Source organism: Lithobates pipiens, unplaced genomic scaffold (genome assembly GCF_037356315.1).
Source record: "Lithobates pipiens isolate NorthernLeopardFrog02 unplaced genomic scaffold, aLitPip1_a1.2 Scaffold_35, whole genome shotgun sequence".
In the NCBI taxonomy this organism is placed as follows: Eukaryota; Metazoa; Chordata; class Amphibia; order Anura; family Ranidae; genus Lithobates; species Lithobates pipiens.
The window spans coordinates 6,767,726-6,789,946 of record NW_027507811.1 but is presented as its reverse complement, the minus strand read 5'-3'; the positions used below and the strand labels follow the sequence as shown (position 1 = coordinate 6,789,946).

Below are 22,221 nucleotides of genomic sequence, written 5' to 3'. Positions count from 1 at the left end.
CTCCCCTTTCTCTTCATCCACAAGCAATATCTAGCTCCTCTCTCACCATGATGTCTTCCTTTGAAGCCTCTTCTGAAAATAAGGAGAGAATAGACAACACAGCGAGAGGGACATCAAGGAATTGATTTACTAAAACTGGAGAGTGTGAAATCTGGTGCAGCTGTGTATGGCAGCCAATCAGCTTTTAACTTCAGCTCGTTCAATTAAGCTTTAACGAAAAACCTGGAAGCGGATTGGTTTCCATGCAGACCTGCACCAACTTCTGCACTCTGTAGCTTTAGTAAATCAACTCCCGAGTGTTTCCTCCATGATAAAGATCAGAGGAGCGCTCAGCCACGTGTTTTCTGAGGTGTAGATCAAGGTGAGCTTCTTCCCAGTGTGAGATCTCTGATATACGGCAAAATATGATCCATATAGAAGACATTCCCCGCACTCAGGACACCAAAACACCTCGAGGGTTGTGTGGGTTCTCTGATGTTTGGTAAGACAAGGCTTCCATGAAAAATATTTCCTGCATTCAGAACTGGAATACGGCTTCTCACCCGTGTGTAAGCTTTTTGATGTATTTCTGATTTTTGTGGAGAACATTTCCCGCACTAGGGGACACCAGCTTCGCATAAATTAGAAAGAAAAAGTATTGTAGAAGACGGGCTTTTAAATGGTAGTCCCCATGGTTGTGAGAAAAACCTATATGTACACCAATTATAATTATAAAGATAAAAAAAGTTTATTAATTCATCTAATGTTCATAAAAAAGGAGGCAAAAAAGGCACCTAAAGCCCAAATATATGTAGAGAACACATCAGAAAAGTAATAGATATATCACATGACTTGTACGGGATCTGCCAACATGTTTCGTGGGCATTGCGGGCTTCTTCAAGGCTTTATCCTCCATATGTGAATCACAAAACATCTGTTATGTATACAAACAAGACATAGTCATTTCATATTAACATACAATCAAATATATATGTAGCGCCGGCTCCTGACGAGCATGCGCTATATGTTTCTGAAAATGAATATTCCTGAGATCGCAGTTGGGTTTCAGGACTAATTTTGTTAAATTATGATTTCGGTATCGGTCTGGCTGGATTGAGTTCTCCTTGACCGCAGGTGTCGCTGCCGGCAAGTGTGAGAACGCAGTTTAGCTGGGTGGATTGAATGCCATTCTTTATCTTGGAAACCAGCCCAGTGGGGGACTGGGGAGTGTTTTCCTGCTGTGCATGCTGGGAGGTTGTATTTAAGGTACTGAGATCACGTGCTTCTGGGTTCCGGTCCAGAAGAGATTTTCTGTCTGTTTGGTCCTGGTCCTCCTGACCAGCCCTCGTGGCCTGGGGTGGGGATCAATGCAATTCTTAGCCCTTGTACACACGGTTGGACATTCTGACAACCAAATCCGTTGGATTTTGTCCGACGGATTTTGTCCGAAACTGTTGTATACACACGGTCGGACAAAATTGTCGGAAAATCCGATTGTACATAACATGATGACGTTATTTCATTACGACGGGACTACGTTCAGGCTAGTAGCCAATAGCTTTGGTCTAGGAATTTGATCTGAGCATGCGTGGCACTTTGTCCGTCGGAGTAGGCTACACATGATCGGAGTATGTCCAATCGGAGCATGTTGTCGGAAAATTTTATAGACAAGTTGGAAAACTTGGTCCGTCGGATACAGTCCGATGGAGACCACATACAGTCGGATTATCTGACAATACGGTCCGACCGGACACATTCCGTCGGGAATCTCCGACCGTGTGTACAAGGGCTAAGTCTCGGGGCTGGATAGCCCGAGGCCAGGGGCGTAACTAGAAATCACAGGGCCCCATAGCAAAATGTTGTATGGGCCCCCCCCCATCAAAAAAAAAAAAAAAATGAACTAATGCCATTGAACAACAGACTACCACACCCATGTGGCACAGTACCCAGGCAACAGCTTATATTAATTTTGAACAACAAAGTATGCAGTATACTCTATGCAGCCCCTGAAGGGAACACATTGCTGACCTCCTGGCCTTCTAACCAATTTCTGTTCTGTTATATAAAATGAAATAGTTCAACTCACCATAATGCAAAATCAGTGGGATCCCTGAGCGTGTCACTTGCCATCATCGCCTGCCACCAGATGCAGATTGTAACTTGTCACAGGTTGCGGAATGTCACCTACCACATGTTGCAGATTGTCCACTTGCTACATCCCAGATTGTCACTTGCCAAGATAGATAAGTCACACATTATGCCACACATTATGGATTGTCACTTGCCACGTCCTGGATTGTCACTTGCCACGTCACTTGCTAAACATTATGGATTGTCACTTGCCACGTCCTGGATTGTCACTTGCCACATCACTTGCCACACATTATGGATTGTCACTTGCCACGTCCTGGATTGTCACTTGCCACACATTATGGATTGTCACTTGCCACGTCCTGGATTGTCACTTGCCACATCACTTGCCACACATTATGGATTGTCACTTGCCACGTCCTGGATTGTCACTTGCCACACATTAAGGATTGTCACTTGTCACATCACCTGCTACATGTTGCGGATTGTCCACTTGCCACATCGCCTGCCACCAGATGCAGATTGTCACTTGTCACACGTTGCAGAATGTCACCTGCCACATGTTGTGGATTGTCCACTTGCCACATCCCGGATTGTCACTTGCCACGTTACCTGCCACACATTACGGATTGTCACTTGCCACGTCCTAGATTGTCACTTGCCACACATTAAGGATTGTCACTTGTCACATCACCTGCTACATGTTGCGGATTGTCCACTTGCCACATCGCCTGCCACCAGATGCAGATTGTCACTTGTCACACGTTGCAGAATGTCACCTGCCACATGTTGTGGATTGTCCACTTGCCACATCCCGGATTGTCACTTGCCACGTTACCTGCCACACATTACGGATTGTCACTTGCCACGTCCTAGATTGTCACTTGCCACGTCCTGGGTTGTCACTTGCCACGTCACCTGCCACACATTACGGATTGTCACTTGCCACATCACCTGCCACACATTACGGAATGTCACTTGCCACGTCACGGATTTTCACTTGCTACGTCCCCTGCCACATGTTACGGATTGTCACTTGCCACATCCAGGTTGTCACTTGCCACGTCACCTGCCACACATTACGGATTGTCACTTGCCACGTCATTACAGATTGTCACTTGCCACATTCTAGATTGTCACTTGCCATACATTATGGATTGTCACTTGCACGTCCTGGGTTGTCACTTGCCACGTCACCTGCCGCACATTACGGATTGACACTTGTCACGTCACGGATTTTCACTTGCCACATCACCTGCCACATGTTATGGATTGTCACTTGCCACATCCAGGTTGTCACTTGCCATGTCACCTGCCACACGTTATGGATTGTCACTTGCCACGTCCCGGGTTGTCACTTGCCACGTCGCCTGCCACACATTATGGATTGTCATTTGCCACGTCATGGATTTTCACTTGCCACGTCACCTGCCACACGTTACGGATTGTCACTTGCCACGTCATTACAGATTGTCACTTGCCACATCCTAGATTGTCACTTGCCATACATTATGGATTGTCACTTGCACGTCCCGGGTTGTCACTTGCCACGTCACCTGCCGCACATTACGGATTGACACTTGTCACGTCACGGATTTTCACTTGCCACGTCACCTGCCACATGTTATGTATTGTCACTTGCCACATCCAGGTTGTCACTTGCCATGTCACCTGCCACACGTTATGGATTGTCACTTGCCACGTCCCGGGTTGTCACTTGCCACGTCGCCTGCCACACATTATGGATTGTCATTTGCCACGTCATGGATTTTCACTTGCCACGTCACCTGCCACACGTTACGGATTGTCACTTGCCACGTCGCCTGCCACACATTATGGATTGTCACTTGCTCTGCCACTTTCCTGCTGTGTCACTGAGTCAGGCAGCAGATTATCAGTCAGACAGCAGAGAGATAATGTCAGCTCTCTGCTTCCTGGCTGCCTGCCCAGTGAGGGGGGAACTGCACTGCAGGGATGCAGGGCGGCCAGAGATGATGTCATCTCTATGCTCCCCGCCTGTCAGCTCCCTGATTGGCCAGCCCACTCTCTCACCAGCGAACTGGCCACTCTCATCCGCCTCCCACGGATCCTCTGACCGCCCACTCTCACTCACTGAGCCGCCTGTGGACCACCCGCGGAGCCGCGGCGCCGCCCGCGGACTACCCGCGGAGCCGCGGACTACCCGCGGAGCCGCCCGCGGACCACCCGCGGACTACCCGCGGACCACCCGCGGAGCCGCGGACTACCCGCGGAGCCGCCGGCTATCTCCCGCGGAGCCGTGGCGCCTGTCCTCACCGGGCCCCACTTGACTGCGGGCCCCATAGCGGTCGCATGTGTTGCTATGGCGGTAGTTCCGCCACTGCCCGAGGCGAAGCAACTGCAGAGGACAGGCCTGAATGGATACGGGGCCCTAACGATTCAAAGGTGGTCCGGTGCCGTCTCATCTAAGGAGAGGCCCACCAACTGGAGAAGCATCCAGGGGAGGACTCTTCGGGAGAAGGCCATGCGCAAGGCCAGCTTCTCTGAAGGCTCAGTTGAAGGACACTTTATGGATCCACATTCATACGGTATCGCCGGACCGGCTGAGAGATACTGGTACCGTATGATAGCTCTCCAAATTTGTCTACGTCCCTCAGTTACATCCAAGTCTGTGGCAGAGACATTCTTTTTCTCAAGTGTTCCACATCCAGGTCTGTGGCAGAGACTTTGCTTTACTTTACACCCTACTGGCTGCTAGGCCTAGCGAGAGGAGGTCTATCCGGTGGTTGTGAGATTCCAGCTGTGAAACGGTAATTCTCTGGATTTCTTCTACAAGAGATTTTCTATTTTTTGTAGTTCCAAAAGTACCTGAATTTTCTTCCTAACCCTCTACCCTCCATTAGGAGACTGTGTTATCTTCTGAATAAAAAAAAAACCCCAAAAGAGGATCCAGTATCAGTTTCTGCATTTCTTTGGGCCGTCTACCACGGGAACCCCTAGATGGAGGCGAGGTCAAGAAGGTAACGGTAAGCCCAATAAAGCCATCAGCTCCTTCGGGGGTTAGTGCTACATTTTATATATATATATATATATATATATATATATATATATATATATATATATATATATACACACACACACAGTTGTGCTCATAAGTTTACATACCCTGGCAGAAGTTACGATTTCTTGGCCATTTTTCAGAGAATATGAATATTTTCAGAGAACACAAAAACTTTTCTCTCACTCACGGTCAGTGTTTGGCCAAAGCCATTTATTATCAGTCATCTGCGTTTACTCTTTTCTTTTTTACCATTATGACAACAGAAACTACCTAAATGACCCCGATCAAAAGTTTACATACCCCAGTTCTTAAAGCGGAGGTCCACCCTAAAATGGACCTTCCGCTCATCGGATTCCTCCTCCCCTCCGGCGCCACAATTGGCACCTTTCAGGGGGGAGGGGGGTGCAGTTACCTGGATAATCCAGGTAACTGCCCCCACTTCCGGGCTAGCTCTCTGCGGAAAGGGGCGTACATTACGCCCCTTTCCGCAAGTGCCCGCCCCCTTCCGCAAGTGCCCCGCTGCCTGCTGGGAAACACACAGATCCCAGAGGCAGCGGGGACCGTCCTCATTGCGCAGCGCGGCTCGCGCAGTAGGGAACCGGGAAATGAAGCCGAAAGGCTCCATTTCCTGATTCCCATACCCAAGATGGCGGCGGCAGCACTCGAGTGTCGATCTAGAGATCGGCTTCGGGTGCCGACATCGCGGGCGCGCTGGACAGGTAAGTGTCACTATTTTAAAAGTCAGCAGCTGCAGAATTTGTAGCTGCTGACTTAAAAAAAAAAAAATGCGGAGTCCCGGCGGACTCCCGCTTTAATACTGTGTATTGCCCCCCCCCCCTTTAACATCAATGGCAGCTTAAAGTCTTTTGTGATAACAAAAAAACTTGCCACCACCCTCATCTGTAGCTGGCTATCGCAGTAAGTGGCATTGGAAGGCTAAAACAGGTAACAGCAAAGCCCGGGGGAATGCCCAGGAAAAAAACCCAAGCCTGCTTACCAACCCGCTCGCAGACAGCCGAATTAACCTGTCTAAAGCCCCTGTACACACGGTCGGAGAATCTGTCGGAATGCGTCTTATCGGACCGCGTCGTCAGATAATCCGACTGTGTGTGGTATGCCCCTGTTGAAGACTTTGAGGTCGAAACGCGTAGGTCCAGCAGTTGTTTGCTCCCCACATTGCTATTGTTTTTTTATGTATCACGTGATTTTATAATTTTAGTTCTGTTCATCAGAATTTTTTTTCAATAAACCATCATTGGTTGTATTTCACCACGCAAGGCGTTTTCTATGCTTTCTTCCTTTTATGGTGAACTCTCACGAGACTTCTGGCACCAAGTCCTACAGCAGTTTATGGCACGGAAACCCTGCTCACCTTTCCCATCTGGATACCGCAAGGAACCCTGAGAGGAAAAAAACATCTGGTCGGTGTACTGGGGTGAGTGGCTGGAGCCCCCCCCATAAGCTTGCAAGACACACTACTATAAGGTGGATGTGTCCAACCCATCTGGTAAGGCCGCGTACACACGCGCGGACTGTTGGCCCAACCTTGTCCGCTGAACAGTGTTTGGGCGGACAGTCCGCTCGTGTGTGGGCTTTCAGCGGACAGTTTCAGCGGACAGTTGGACGGACAAGGTTTTACGGAAATTCCGAAAAACTGTCCGCTGAAACCTTGTTTCAACGAACAGTCCGCCCGTGTGTAGGCTTGTTCGTCAAACTAAGTTCCGCGCATGCTCAGAAAGGATTTTCAAGCCGAAAGTTATAATGCAGTGTATAGGACGTCGTATTTTGCGTCCCGTCGTACGTGCCGTTCACGTCATCGCGCACGGTTTCAGCAAACTGTTCGTTCGTCGTGTGTGGCCATGTCCGTCCATGCTAAGTTTGAGCGGACTGTTCGCTCAAACTGTTGGACGGACAAAGTTGGGCCAACAGTCCGCGCGTGTGTACGCGGCCTAAGGGTATCTATTTTCTCTACTTGCTTATAACCCATTTTCAAGAGTTGCCGAGGTCTGAGAACGTAGTAGGATAATTTACCTTGAATGCCATCTGTGGACTTTTAACTAAGCTTTGGAGTGATTAATTTTGGGACTGTTCTCAAATATTTCATGGACTTTCCATTCACTTGCTTGTTTGTTAGTTATGCACATATTATACTTTTTTCACCTATTTAAATAGGTGCCTTTAAGCGCAGCACTAATTTGTATATATGTGTGTGGTATGCATCGGACTGATTCCGTCCGAATCTCCGTCCGACCCAATTTTCCAACATGTTGGAAATATTTCCCGACCAACTGGTTCGTTTGGACATACTCCGATCATGTGTAGAGAATTTTGATCGGACCAAGTGCCACGCATGCTCAGATCAAATTCCTACATCAAAGCTATTGGCTACTAGCCTGAATGTAGTCCCGTCGTAACGAAATTAGGTCATCACGTTCTGAAAAAGATCTTGGCCCGACCGTGTGTATGCAACAGTTTCGGACACAATCCGTCGGACTAAATCCGACGGGCAAAATCCGACGGATTTGGTTGGCAGAATCTCCGACCGTGTGTACAGGGGCTAAGCCCCTGTACACACGGTCGGAGATTTCCACAACCAAATCCGTCGGATTTTGTCCGAAACTGTTGCATACACACAGTCGGACAAAGTTGGCGAAAAAAATCCGATCTTTCAGAACGTGATGACGTAATTTGGTTACGATGGGACTACATTCAAGGCTAGTAGCCAATAGCTTTGATGTAGGAATTTGATCTGAGCATGCGTGGCACTTGGTCCGATCGGAATTCTCTATACATGATCGGAGTATGTCCGAACGAACCAGTTGGTCGGGAAATATTTCCAACAAATTGGAAAATTGGGTCCGACGGATATTCCGACGGAATCAGTCCGATGCATACCACACACAGTCGGATTATCCGACGACACGGTCCGATAGGACACATTCCTACGGATTCTCCGACCGTGTGTACAAGGGCTAACAGTATGCGTTAAAAACAGGGGTTCAGTCCGCGCGTATTTGCAAACGGATGCGTAAGCCACAGAGCCTCGTCACGGCACCCTGGTATCTGTGGTCCTAGCACTAGAATATAAGTGTCCCCACAGTGGAGGCACATGCATTCTGATGGATAAATGAGGGCAAGGTGGACTGAAGGAGCGCCCACCCCTTCTTAAAAGGTGCAGGAGCACACCAAGCACCCAGCAAGTAGCACAATGGCTGCAAAGGTGTTGGTGCGCTGCTGGACCAACACAAACGCCAACGTGAGTGGCTCAATGAGGTCAGGAGACTGAGATGGCCACTCCAGAACCTTCACTTTATTCTGCTGTAGCCAATGACAGGTGGACTTGGCCTTGCGTTTTGGGTCATCGTCATGTTGGAATGTCCAAGTACGTCCCATGCGCAGCTTCCTGGCTGAATGAATGCAAAATGTTCCTCCGGTATTTTTTTGATAACATTCTGCATTCATCTTGCCAACAATTTTGACCAAATTTCCTGTGGCCTTTGTAGCTCTCACACATCCCCAAAAACATCAGCAACCCACCTCCGTGTTTCACAGTAGGGATGGTGGACCTTTCATCATAGGCCTTGTTGACTCCTCTCCAAATGCAGCGTTTATGGTTGTGGCCTAAAAAGCTCAATTTTGGTCTCATCACTCCAAATGACTTTGTGCCGGAAGGTTTGAGGCTTGAATCCGTGCCGTTTGGCGTATTGTAAGCGGGATACCTTGTGGCATTTGCGTAGCAATGGCTTTCTTCTGGCGACTTGACCATGCAGCCCCATCTTTCTTCAAGTGCCTCCTTATTGTGCATCTTGAAACAGCCACACCACATTATTATTATAATACACAATTTATATAGTGCCAACAGTTTACGCAGTGCTTTACAATGTAGAGGGGGGGGGGGGACAGCACAATTACAGTACAGTTCAATACAGAAGGGACAGGAGGGCGCGGCTCGTAGAGCTTACATTCTAAAGGGTGGGGGTGGTGGTACAAAAGGTAATAGATGCGGGGGAACATGCCCCACATGTTTTCAGAGAGTCCTGAATTTCACCTGAGGTTATTTGTGGGGTTTTTCTTTGCATAACGAACAATTTTCCTGGCAGTTGTGGCTGAAATTTTAGTTGGTCTACCTGACCGTGGTTTGGTTACAGCAGAACAATTATTCTCAGAAAAATGGCTAAGGAATCATAAATTCCTCCAGGGTATGTAAACTTATGAGCACAACTGTATATATATCCACTTAAGGACCGCCTCACGCCGATGTACGTCGGCAGAATGACACGGCTGGGCACAAGCACGTACCTGTACATTGCTCTTTAAGTGCCCAGCCATGGGTCGGGAGCGCGCCGCCTGTGGCGCGCTCCCGACCCGGTCCTGAGCTCTGTGACCGTGGGACCCGATCGCCGCTGGTGTCCCGCGATTGGGTCACAGAGCTGAAGAAACAAACCTCTTCCCCGTGCTTCCTACTGTGGCTGTCACCGATCGTCTGTTCCCTGATATAGCGAAAGACGATCAGTGACATCGCATGCCAGGCCACACCCCCTCCAAAAAAGAAAAAAAAAAACACACATAACACCTACACTGCCCCCTAGTGGTTAATTCCTTCACTGCCAGTGTCATTTACACAGGAATCACTGCATTTAAATAGCACTGATTGCTGTATAAATGACAATGGTCCCAAAAATGTGTCAAAAACGTTCGATGTGTCCGCTATAATGTCGCCGTCACAATAAAAAAATCGCTGATCGCCGCCATTGCTAGTAAAAAAAAAAAAAAAAATTTATAAAAAATGCTATAAAACTATCCCCTATTTTGTAAACACTATAACTTTTGCGCAAACCAATCAATAATCGCTGATTGCAATTTTTTTTTTACCAAAAATATGTAGAATACATATCGGCCTAAACTGAGGGAAAAAAATATTTTTTTATATATTTTTTGGGGATATTTATTATAGCAAAAAGTAAAAAATATTGAATTTTTTTCAAAATTGTCAGTTAAAGCGACGCATAAACAAACCACAGAGGTGATCAAATACCACCAAAAGAAAGCTCTATTTGTGGGGAAAAAAAAAGGACGCCAATTTTGTTAGGGAGCCACGTCGCACGACCGCGCAATTGTCAGTTAAAGCGACGCAGTGCCGAATCGCAAAAAGTGGCCTGGTCCTTTGGCTGCAAATTGGTCCGGGGCTTAAGTGGATATTTATATATATATATATATATATATATATATATATATATATATATTTGATGACTATGCATGAAATGACGTCTTGTTTGTATATATACACCAGAACATGCCTTCTGGCTCCAGATCCTGCTTGCTGTTCCACTACATTGATATCAGCAATGAGGTACTCACCGAGGCCAAGATGCAGAGAGCGGTGGCTGTTGCGACTCAGCGCACACCACCCCTGGAGGTGATACAGGGAATGGGTTGCACCAAGAGGCACAAGCCTCCAGCGGGATACCTGACTTGAGTGAAGGTCTGGAGGAAGGCTTGTGCAGGATGGACCGGACCAGAAGGTAAGCAGCCAGCAGGTCTGTAAAACAAGTAAAGAAAGTGCAGAAACAGGCCGAGGGTCAAACACCAGTAATCAGTCCTGGAGCCAGCAAGGCTGAGTGCAGAGGATAATCCGGAGGCAGGCCGAGGGTCAAACACAGGTGATCAGTCCTGGAGCCAGCAAGGCTAAGTGCAGCAGACAGAGAATAATCCAGAGGCAGGCCGAGGGTCAAACACAAGTATCCGTCCAGTGCGCAGCAAGGTTAAGAGTAGGAAGTCCGTTTAAACAAGCCAGGGGTCAGGTCAGGAGAGAATCAGCAAAGTCTTCAGGCAATCCGGGTCAAAGCAGGAAGTGTCAAACAGGAACAGGAAGCGGCAAACAGGAACAGGAAGCAGGGAAACACAGGTGAGCTGAGACAAACCAGCAACTTGTCTGTGTGCTAAGGATCCTTTTATAGGCTGGTCAGGGAGTTCACGTTATGCGTGTGCTTGAGCGCACTCACGCACGCCTCTCAGTAGGGCTGCGAATGTGCGTGCGCCGGAGCGCCGATCCATGGCAAATTTGTGTGCGTCTATGCGCAGGTAGGTGGTGAGTTTGATTCAAATTACTTCCCTGATAGTGCCCCCCCCCAAGGGGCGGCCTCCGGACGCCCAAGCTGGCCATCAACTCCGGATGTTCCTGATGAAAAGCTCTAATCAATCTTGGAGCATGAAGATTACCAGAAGGTTCCCAGGAGTTGTCTTCTGATGGGTACCCTTTCCATTTTACTAGGTACTGAAGTTGTCTGCCCGACTTTCTGCAGCTAAGTATGGCTTCCACTTCAAATTCGTCCTCCCCATCTATTACAACTGGAGGCGGGGGAGGCTCCTCTCTTCCGGGAAATGGACTAGGAACTACTGGCTTTAAGAGAGATACATGAAAAACTGGATGTATTCTGTATGATCTGGGTAAGTCTAACTCAAAGGCCACAGGATTCACCATTCTCTTGATTGTGAATGGGCCTATGAACCTAGGACCTAACTTACGTGAAGGGCAGGGTAGTTTGAGATGAGTAGAGGCTAGCCAGACCTTCTCGCCAATTCCAAAAGCTGGATTCTCCTTTCTCCCTTTGTCGTAGTACTTCCTGTAGTCGTCTTGAGCTCTTTGCATGGTTGCTCGAATCTTTTGAAAATTTGATTGGATAGAGACTATCCGATCCTGAACAGCAGGGACTGACGTTTCAGGGATGGAGTTGGGGAGGAAGGAGGGATGGAATCCAAAATTCGACCAAAACGGTGTTTGGTTAGTAGCCGTGTGTACAGAATTGTTGTATGCAAATTCTGCATAAGACAGAAGGGAAGACCAGTCATCCTGGGAGCCGGAACAGAAACAGCGGAGATATTGTTCTAGAGATTGGTTTGTCCTTTCTGTCTGACCGTTGCTCTGAGGATGGTAAGCGGACGAGAGACAGACCTTGATTTCCAAGGCCTTACAGAGTTCTTTCCAGAATTTAGAAGTAAACTGAGCGCCCCTATCTGAGACGATGCTGTTAGGTACTCCATGGAGTCTGACTATTTCCTTAATAAAAGTATTGGCAGTGTCCAAGGCAGAGGGAGTACCAATCATGGGCAAGAAGTGGGCCATTTTTGAAAGACGGTCAACCACGACCAAGATGGTGGTAAACCCTTCTAAGGGTGGCAGATCCACAATAAAGTCCATAGAAATGTCTGCCCATGGTCGTTCAGGGATAGGTAGGGGTCTCAGTAATCCCCAGGGTTTGGCTTTAAATCCTTTGTTACGTTGGCACGGAATGCATGAGGAGACAAATTTCTGACAGTCCCGCCTCCAACCAGGCCACCAGAAGGAACGGGAAATCAATTCTGACGTCTTCCGTATTCCGAAGTGGCCGGCCAACTTGTGGTCATGAAAAGTCTTTAAGATTGCTGGCCTTACTTCCTGAGGGACAAAGATCTTATCATGTGCCCAAAGTAGATCATTGCGTTTCTTCAAGGAAGACACTACGGGATCAGTACAGTGGCTTGAGGCTGTTTTAATGGCGGTTACCAGGTCGGATTGTGTAAGCAGGAGAAAATTTTGCGGTGACAGGATGGTGCTGGGTTCAGTAAACTGGGGGGATTCAGGGAACATCCGGGAGAGTGCATCCGCTTTGCCATTTTTGGACCCGGGACGGTAGGAAATGTGGAAGTTGAACCTAGAAAAAAAAAGTGCCCAACGGGCTTGTCGTGGTCTTAAGCGCTTGGCTGTTCTGAGATATTCCAGGTTCTTATGGTCCGTAAAAATTGTAATAGGATGAGTTGCACCCTCTAAGAGATACCTCCATTCTTCTAAGGCAAACTTAATGGCCAATAGCTCTCGGTCACCGACATCATAATTCTTTTCCGGAGGATTTAGCTTTCGGGAGGCAAAAGCTACTGGATGCAAAAGGGCCTTGAGGCCCCGTCTTTGTGAAAGAATGGCTCCAGTGGCGGTTTCAGAAGCGTCAACTTCCAACACAAATGGCAAAAGTGGGTCTGGATGCTGTAGAATGGGTGCTGAAGTGAACAAAGATTTCAGTTTAATGAAGGCTTCCTGAGCTTCCTGGGACCACTGGAAGCGACCATGTTGACGGGTCAGCTGCGTAATCGGAGAAACAATGGATGAGAAGCCGGCAATGAATCTTCGATAGAAGTTAGCAAAGCCTATGAATCTTTGCACAGCTTTTTTGTCCCCTGGAGCGGGCCAATCAAGAATCGCCTTGACCTTTTGGGGGTCCATGGCGATCCCCTGAGTGGAAATGATGAATCCAAGAAATTGGACAACGGTCTTCTCGAATTCGCATTTTTCTGCCTTAAGGTATAGTTTATGTTTCCTCAGAATGGTAAGGACCTTTCTTACATGGTCTCGGTGTAGTTCAATGGTGGCAGAAAAAATGAGAATGTCGTCTAAATATACGACTACAAAGTCGTCAAGGTATTCTCTGAAAATGTCATTCACCAGGTGTTGAAAGGTGGCCGGGGCGTTGCACAGGCCGAAGGGCATCACTAAATACTCAAAATGCCCAAACCTGGACCTGAAGGCTGTTTTCCATTCGTCATTGGTACGAATCCGAACAAGGTTATAAGCGCCTCGTAGGTCAAGTTTGGAGAAGATCTTGGCAGTCCGAAAGCGCTGAAATAGTTCTGGGATGAGCGGGAGTGGGTATCGGTTTTTAACAGTTATTTTATTGAGTTCCCTATAATCAATACAGGGTCTGAGGGAGCCATCTTTTTTCTCAACGAAGAAAATACCCGCCCCGGCTGGAGATGAAGAGGGCCGAATGAAGCCTTTTTCCAAGTTCTCATCGATGTAGGCTTTGAGAGCCTTTAGCTCAGTCTCGGATAGAGGGAATATGCGCCCGAACGGAATTTCAGATCCAGGTAACAATTCGATGGGGCAGTCATAAGACCGATGAGGTGGTAGACAATCGGCCTTCTTCTTATCAAAAACATCCTTAAACTCGAGGTATACTGGAGGGACATGCTGAAGACTGTCGGATGCAGGAACGACTGCCATACAGGTAGCTGGAACTGGAGGAAAACAGTGTTGAGAACAGTAAGAGGATGTAAAAGAGACCTTCTTTTTGCTCCAGTTAACGTGGGGGTCGTGGGCCTGCAACCAAGGGAGTCCTAAAATAATAGGGAACATGGGAGAAGAAATCAAATCAAAGCGTAGGAGCTCCTTGTGGCCTGAGTCCGTGATGGTGAGAATCGGCTGGGTCTCTTGTGTAACTGGTCCGGAGCGAGGTAAAGACCCATCAGCCAAGTGGACAAGAAGATTTTGGTTTTTTGTCTTGGAGAGGAAGGTGAAGTTTTTGAGCCACAGAGATGTCCAGGAAACAACTGCACGCTCCGGAGTCAATTACGGCCGGTAGTTGAATCCTCTCTTCCGCCAGCTGCAGAGAAACAGAAAGAGTAACATAAGACTGGGTGAGGTTTGTGGCTTGATAGTTCATAACAAATTGCGGAGGTGGCTTACAAGGTCTCACTGGGCAGTTGCGAAGGTAATGGCCAACCCCTCCGCAGTACAGACATAGGTTGGCCTGTCGTCTTCGTTGCCTTTCATCTGGGGTGAGACGAGGGCGAACAAGTCCTAGCTGCATGGGTTCCCCTTCCGTGGCCATGGGGCCAGCAGGGACTGGAATTGGAGGGTAAGGAGTGGTCGACTTAGGGAGCATCCAGCTGGGCCGAGGGGTCTGAAGGCGCTCAGAGCGACGCTCCCGCATGCGCCTGTCCAACTTGGTGGCTAATTGAATCAGGTCCTCCAAAGAGGCGGGGGTCTCCACTCTAGCTAATTCGTCCTTCAAAGTTTCGGAAAGGCCTTGTCGGTATTGGTACCTGAGGGCGGCCTCATTCCAGCCGGTGTCAGCTGACCACTTACGGAACTCGACGGTATAGTCCTCCACTGGTCTCTTTCCTTGTGTTAAGGTGTGCAGAGTGGCTTCAGCTGTAGCAGTACGTTGTGGGTCATCATATAACTGACCCATAGAGTTAAAGAAGGTTTCCACTGAGTTCAGGAGAGGACTTCTTTGTTCCATAAGGCTATGTGCCCATGCCTGGGGTTCTTCAGATAGTAAGGAGATGATAAATCCAACTTTCACTATTTCAGAAGAAAAAGTCCTTGGTTGCAGGGCCAGATATAAGGAGCAGGCATTTTTAAATGCCCTGAATTTTTTTCGGTCGCCCGAAAATCGCTCAGGCATAGGTACCCTTGGTTCAGGAGTCGCCATCACCAGGGCAGGCGGTGAATGGGCCTGTGGTAGGGAGGCCCCGCCAGGGGGCGCTGGTGCTGCGTTAACTGGTGAAGGTGTTCCTGCTAATTGCTGAAGACGGCTGTCGATTTGGGTGTACCCATCTTGCAATTTCTGCACAGCGTCTGCAAGGGCTGTAACTTGCTGGCACAACATCTCCAAAGGTGAACCCGCTCTGTTGGCCTCTGTCATGGCTGGTTTGTACTATCAGCAATGAGGTACTCACCGAGGCCAAGATGCAGAGAGCGGTGGCTGTTGCGACTCAGCGCACACCACCCCTGGAGGTGATACAGGGAATGGGTTGCACCAAGAGGCACAAGCCTCCAGCGGGATACCTGACTTGAGTGAAGGTCTGGAGGAAGGCTTGTGCAGGATGGACCGGACCAGAAGGTAAGCAGCCAGCAGGTCTGTAAAACAAGTAAAGAAAGTGCAGAAACAGGCCGAGGGTCAAACACCAGTAATCAGTCCTGGAGCCAGCAAGGCTGAGTGCAGAGGATAATCCGGAGGCAGGCCGAGGGTCAAACACAGGTGATCAGTCCTGGAGCCAGCAAGGCTAAGTGCAGCAGACAGAGAATAATCCAGAGGCAGGCCGAGGGTCAAACACAAGTATCCGTCCAGTGCGCAGCAAGGTTAAGAGTAGGAAGTCCGTTTAAACAAGCCAGGGGTCAGGTCAGGAGAGAATCAGCAAAGTCTTCAGGCAATCCGGGTCAAAGCAGGAAGTGTCAAACAGGAACAGGAAGCGGCAAACAGGAACAGGAAGCAGGGAAACACAGGTGAGCTGAGACAAACCAGCAACTTGTCTGTGTGCTAAGGATCTTTTTATAGGCTGGTCAGGGAGTTCACGTTATGCGTGTGCTTGAGCGCACTCGCGCACGCCTCTCAGTAGGGCTGCGAATGTGCGTGCGCCGGAGCGCCGATCCATGGCAAATTTGTGTGCGTCTATGCGCAGGTAGGTGGTGAGTTTGATTCAAATTACTTCCCTGATAATTGATCCCTGACTTCTGGCTTGGCTGACTATCCGCTCCGGTTACTGAACTCTGGCTATGTTTTGACTACGTTTGTTCTTTTTTTACTTTTTATTATTAAACAAGTGTGATTTACCTGTACTTCTGCCTCAGCCCGATTTCTGACACTTGTTTGTATACATACCAGCTGTTTTGCGATTCACAAACGGAGGATTAAGCCTTGAAGAAGCAGTTAATGCCGACGAAACATGTTGGTAGAGCCCGTACAAGTCATGTGATATCATAGCAAGAGTAAAAAAAATAAAAAAAACTCACCCAAGCTCTACCGCTATATAGTATAGTTGGTGTGTAGAGTAGTCGGTGCTCTGGCTAATTAAGTCAACGAAAGATCCATAGAAAGTACAGGCCGGCAACTCGACAGCTTCTCAATAGAAAATATCCAAGCTTTTGATGAAGGGCCTAAGGACGAAACGCGTCAGCATTTTTGGATGATGTTACTGCTGTAATGCTTCAATAAATATTTTCTATGGAGAAGCTGTTGAGTTTCTGTACTTTCTATGGATCTCATGTGATATCATATCTGTTAATTTTGTGATGTGTTCTCTACATATATTTGGGCTTTAGGTGGCCTTTTTGCCTCCTTTTTTTTTTATGAACACTAGATGTATTAACCACTTAAGCCCCGGACCATTTTGCTGGCCAAAGACCAGACCACTTTTTGCGATTCGGCACCTCGTTGCATTTAACTGACAATTGCGCGGTGGTCGTGCGACGTGGTTCCCAAACAAAATTGACGTCCTTTTTTTCCCACAAATAGAGCTTTCTTTTGGTGGTATTTGATCACCCCTGCGGTTTTTATTTTTTGCGCTATAAACAAAAATAGAGCGACAATTTTTGAAAAAAAAAAACGCATTATTTTTTACTTTTCGTTATAATAAATATCCCCCAAAAATATATATATAAAAAATGTTTTCCCTCAGTTTAGGCCGATACGTATTCTTCTACATTTTTTTTTTTTTTTTAACAAAAATATCGCAATAAGCGATTATTGATTGGTTTGCGCAAAAGTTATAGCGTTTACAAAATAGGGGATAGTTTTATAGCATTTTTTATTAATTTTTTTTTTAACTAGCAATGGCGGCGATCAGCGATTTTTATTGTGACTGCGACATTATGGCGGACACATCGGACATTTTTGACACATTTTTGGGACCATTGTCATTTATACAGCAATCAGTGCTATTTAAATATAGCGATTCCTGTGTAAATGACACTGGCAGTGAAGGGGTTAACCAGTGGGGTGGCAGTGTAGGGGGGTTAAGTGTTCCTAGGGGCGTGTTACTAACTGTTGGGGGGGCTGGGCTTTCATTTAGTGAACACTGATCTCTGCTCCAATCACATGGAGCAGAGATCAGCGTCACTAGTTGCTAGGCAGAACGGGGAGAAATGCTGTTTACAACGGCATCTCTCCGTTCAGCCGCCCTGTGAGGCGATCGCGGGTGTGCCCCAGCAACGATAGAGTCCACGGGACCGGACTCACGGGGGTCCCGACCAGCACGCGAGCGCGCCGCCGGTGGCGCACTCGCGATGGCAGGGCGGCATTGAAGATTGGACGCCCATTCTGCTGACGTATATCGGCGTGCGCTGGTCAGGAACCGGTTAATAAAAAATAAAAAAACTTTTTTGATCTTTCGAATTATGATTGGTGTACATATATATGTTTTATCTCAACCATGGGGACCACCATTTAAAAACCCATCTTCTACAATACTTTTCCTTTCTAAGGAGGCTTCTCATCTGTGAGAGACCTCTGACGTAGGTAGAGATGGTACTACGAAAAAATGTGCGGGTTGGAATACGACTTCACCCCACCCCACCCCCCAACCGTGCAAGATATTTGATTCACAACCCCGGTCTGGTTTCGGTTGAAAATATTTCCTGCACTCAGGAAAAGGCATTTGTCTTCTAGGTCATGTGCTGTCTCCGACGTCTCGAAAAAAAACTGGGTTTATCTGAAAAAAACGCCCCCCTCCCCCTACGTGAGAACTTTGATGTTTAAGAAGGTTTGTTTTATGCATATAACATTTCCCGCACTCTGAACAGGTGTAGGGCCTCTCGCCACTGTGAGATCTCCGATGTCTGGAAAGACTGAACTTCCCCGAAAAACGTTTCCCGCACTCGGGGCAGGAGTACGGCTTTTCCCCCGTGTGGGATCTCTGATGTTTAACCAGGTCCGTTTTATGCATGTAACATTTCCCGCACTCCGGACAGGCGTGCGGCTTCTCGCCGGTGTGAGACCTCCGATGTCGGGAAAGACTGGACCTCTCGGAAAACCGTTTCCCGCACTCGGGGCAGGAATGCATTTTCTCCCCCGTGTGAGATCTCTGATGTTTGACAAGGTCCGATTTATTTGAGCAGCATTTCCCGCACTCGGGGCAGGAATACGGCTTCTCCCCCGTGTGAGATCTCTGGTGTATAACGAGCACCGACTTCTGCGTAAAACATTTTCCGCACTCGGAGCAGGGATACGGCTTCTCACCCGTGTGAGACTTCTGATGTGTGTAAAGATGGAACTTCTGTGAAAAACATTTCCCGCACTCGGGGCAGGAATACGGCTTCTCCCCCGTGTGTAATCTCAGATGTCTGTAAAGGTTGGACACCTGTGAAAAAAATTTCCCGCATTCGTGACAAGAATAAAGCTTTGCACCCGTGCGAGATCTGTGATTGTCAGTAGGTCTAAGTTCAGAGCTAGAACTTTCCCCTGAAACAGGACAGGGAACTCTCCCCTCCCCCTGAATCCCGGCCCCATCCCCCACAGTACGAGGTTGCTCAGAGTCGGAGGGACTCCATGGTCTATCCACACTGTGAAGTCCACCATCCATAGTGGAGATCATTGTCTTTTCTCCTCCACAATCTCCTGTGATGTCCTCATCTTCCATTCTACAACCTGGAGATAAAGTGAGACGATCCTTTGAGGGTTTCTCCATGGCGTGTCCTGGAAAAAAAAAAAAAAAAGAGATGACCGATAGCTCTGAGACTTGTATAGAATAAGTGACCATAGGCCTGAGCTTCTGGTGATATGCAACACTGGAAAAAGCCCATGAGGTGACATATCCCTCAACAGACTCCACTCTACATATAATGGCACAGTGCCACCTACTGGACAGAGGGAACCATGCACTTGCCTACATGTGTTCTGCAACATACTCTGAAACAATCAGTGAGCAGAGATAAGAGAAGAATATATGATGGGTCACCTGTGCTGATCTCTGTAGGAGTGTCCTCCTCTATGAATGTCCTCGTCATTCCAGCCTCCTCCATATATTGCTGATCATCCCTTACATACGTCTCTTCTACTTCACCCTCAACTTTCATGTTCACCAGGTCCTTACCCTCAGCTTTGATGTTCATTAGATCTTCACCCTCGATTTTCCGGTTCAGTGGATCTTCACCCTCAACTTTCATGGTCATCAGATCTTCACCCTAAACCAACTCTAACTAGGAGTGACCCACAACCTAATACTGCCAGCTGAACCGCAAATAGGGTATCAGTACAGGGAGGGGACCATTATCAACCTATTATTGGCTGATATCACTCAGCTCCCGCCCTAATCTGGACCAATCAGTGAGGATAAGAGAAGAATATATGATGGGTCACCTGTGCTGATCTCTGTAGGAGTGTCCTCCTCTATGAATGTCCTCATCATTCCAGCCTCATCCGTATATTGCTGATCATCCCTCACATACGTCTCTTCTACTTCACCCTCAACTTTCATGTTCATCAGATCTTCACCCTAAACCAACAGAACGGCAGAAAATAACATCTGTAACATAGAAGTATTTATGATGTGAGATCACATAGAAAATATCATCTTGTAGAGTCCACACATCATCTCCACATGTCAGAGTGTTCAATCACTTTATGTTCCCGACCCTCAACTCCACCTACCTGATGATGGTGGGGGATGGTGTGACCTTCCTGTGTGGAATCCAGAGGACGGGGACATCTCTCTGGTGGGTTCCTGGTATTAGGTGGCTCCATCATATCCTTGTGTTCTTCTGATAACTCCTCCATCACTCCATACTCCTCATCTTCCTCTTTAACATAAACTTTAGGATCTCTCAGGTTTCCACTCTGAATATATAATAAAAATGACATCAATGGTAACAATGCAGATAATGTACAGATCCTAATGATACTATCAGTGATTGTTCCTCATCTACCTGATGATGGTGGGGGATGGGGTGACCTTCCTGTGTGGAATCCCGGGAATACAGAGGACGGGGACATCTCTCTGGTGGGTTCCTGGTATTAGGTGACTCCATCATATCCTTTTGTATAGCTGAAAGCTTCTCCATCACTCCATACTCCTCATCCTCCTCTTTATACTCTTCTTTAACAACAACAGTATTGTATTGCCCGAGGTTTCCACTCTGAAAGATATAATAAAACATTCATTGTAACAAACAGATTTGTGTATAAATCAGAACTACCAATATTTGCTCCTCACCTACCTGATGATGGTGGGGGATGGTGTGACCTTCCTGTGTGGAATCCCAGGAATACAGAGGACGGGGACATCTCTCTGGTGGGTTCCTGGTATTTGGTGGCTCCATCATATCCTTGTGTCCTTCTGAAAACTCCTCCATCACTCCATACTCCTCATCCTCCTCTTTATACTCTTCTTTTGGAACAATATTACTATCCCTGAGGTTTCCACTCTGCAATATATTATAAAATATTTATTGTAAGAAACATGCTTGTGTATAAAGTATAACTACTGCCAGGTGTCAATCACCTACCTGATGATGGTGGGGGATGGTGTGATCTTCCTGTGTGGAATCCCGGGAATACAGAGGACGGGGACATCTCTCTGGTGGGTTCCCATTACTGGATCCATCTGTAGGAAACACACACACTGACTGAATACATTGTTTCTATGTGTTTATCAGATGATGGGGGATCTAGGTGGAGCCTCCGTACTGCTCTCTCCTTTACAATAAAGTCTCCTCTTACCCGGTGATGTGAGGGGCGGCTGATTGGCCATCATGACGTCCTTGTAGAGATCCTTGTGTCCTTCTAAATACTCCCACTCCTCCATGGAACATAATGGCCGTTTCTGGTCATTTTCTTCAGATGTGTTGCGTTCCCACTAATGACCATTTATATGTGTATCATCATCTGCTGGAGATAAAAGACGTCACAGTTACTATGGAGGAAGAGGACGGACATGACAGGGGGGGGGGGGTGGTTACTCGGTGTAAATAGAAAATAATATCTTATTACCCCCTCTATTTGCCAGTTCCAGCAATGTCTCCTCTCCACTTCCTCCCGACTCACCTCTCACCCCCGGAACTTCTTATGTATACCGACATCACTTCCTGTCTGTACTTGACATCACTTCCTGTCTCTAAGGTATAAATGAGATCACCATCTTGTGGAGCTCAGAGGAACTGCAGCCCCGAGCAATAGCTCGTAGTGTGAACACAGCCTCTTGTGTGTGTGTGTGTGTGTGTTTGTGTTTGTACTGTACAGTTGTCCCCCCGAAATTTGCAGGGGTTACGTTCATAGAGCACCCGCAAATTGTAAAAAAAAACAGCAAATTTTGGATGTGGTACAAAAAAAAATGTCTATACGTACTGTAAACTGTAGATCCCTGCCTCGATCTTCTTTATGTAGCAAATGGTACTTTCTTTGAGGCCATAATGGTGTGATACTGTGGCATAACTTATAGTTCCCGGAGTAAATCCAGTAGTTCAACCTTCTCCTGGAGTATCTTAGCCCTTGTACGCACGGTCGGAGATTCCGACAACCAAATCCGTTAGAGTAATTCCGACTGATTAATTCCGGAAGAGGTCCGGAAGTGATGTTGCATACACA

The 22,221-nt window shown here is 47.5% G+C and overlaps 1 protein-coding gene across 1 annotated transcript in view; it reads right to left on the bottom strand.

Annotated features, from left to right (window-relative positions):
• Positions 1 to 21,675, bottom strand: part of LOC143955463 (uncharacterized) — a 110,110-nt gene extending 88,435 nt beyond the window's left edge. The window contains 7 exon segments of the mRNA XM_077465506.1: positions 18,314 to 19,335; positions 19,999 to 20,134; positions 20,290 to 20,475; positions 20,565 to 20,774; positions 21,144 to 21,241; positions 21,358 to 21,525; positions 21,628 to 21,675. Of these exon segments, the coding sequence (XP_077321632.1) occupies positions 18,314 to 19,335; positions 19,999 to 20,134; positions 20,290 to 20,475; positions 20,565 to 20,774; positions 21,144 to 21,241; positions 21,358 to 21,442 (1,737 nt within the window). The 5' untranslated portion in view covers positions 21,443 to 21,525; positions 21,628 to 21,675.
• Between the last annotated feature and the right edge of the window lie 546 nt (positions 21,676 to 22,221).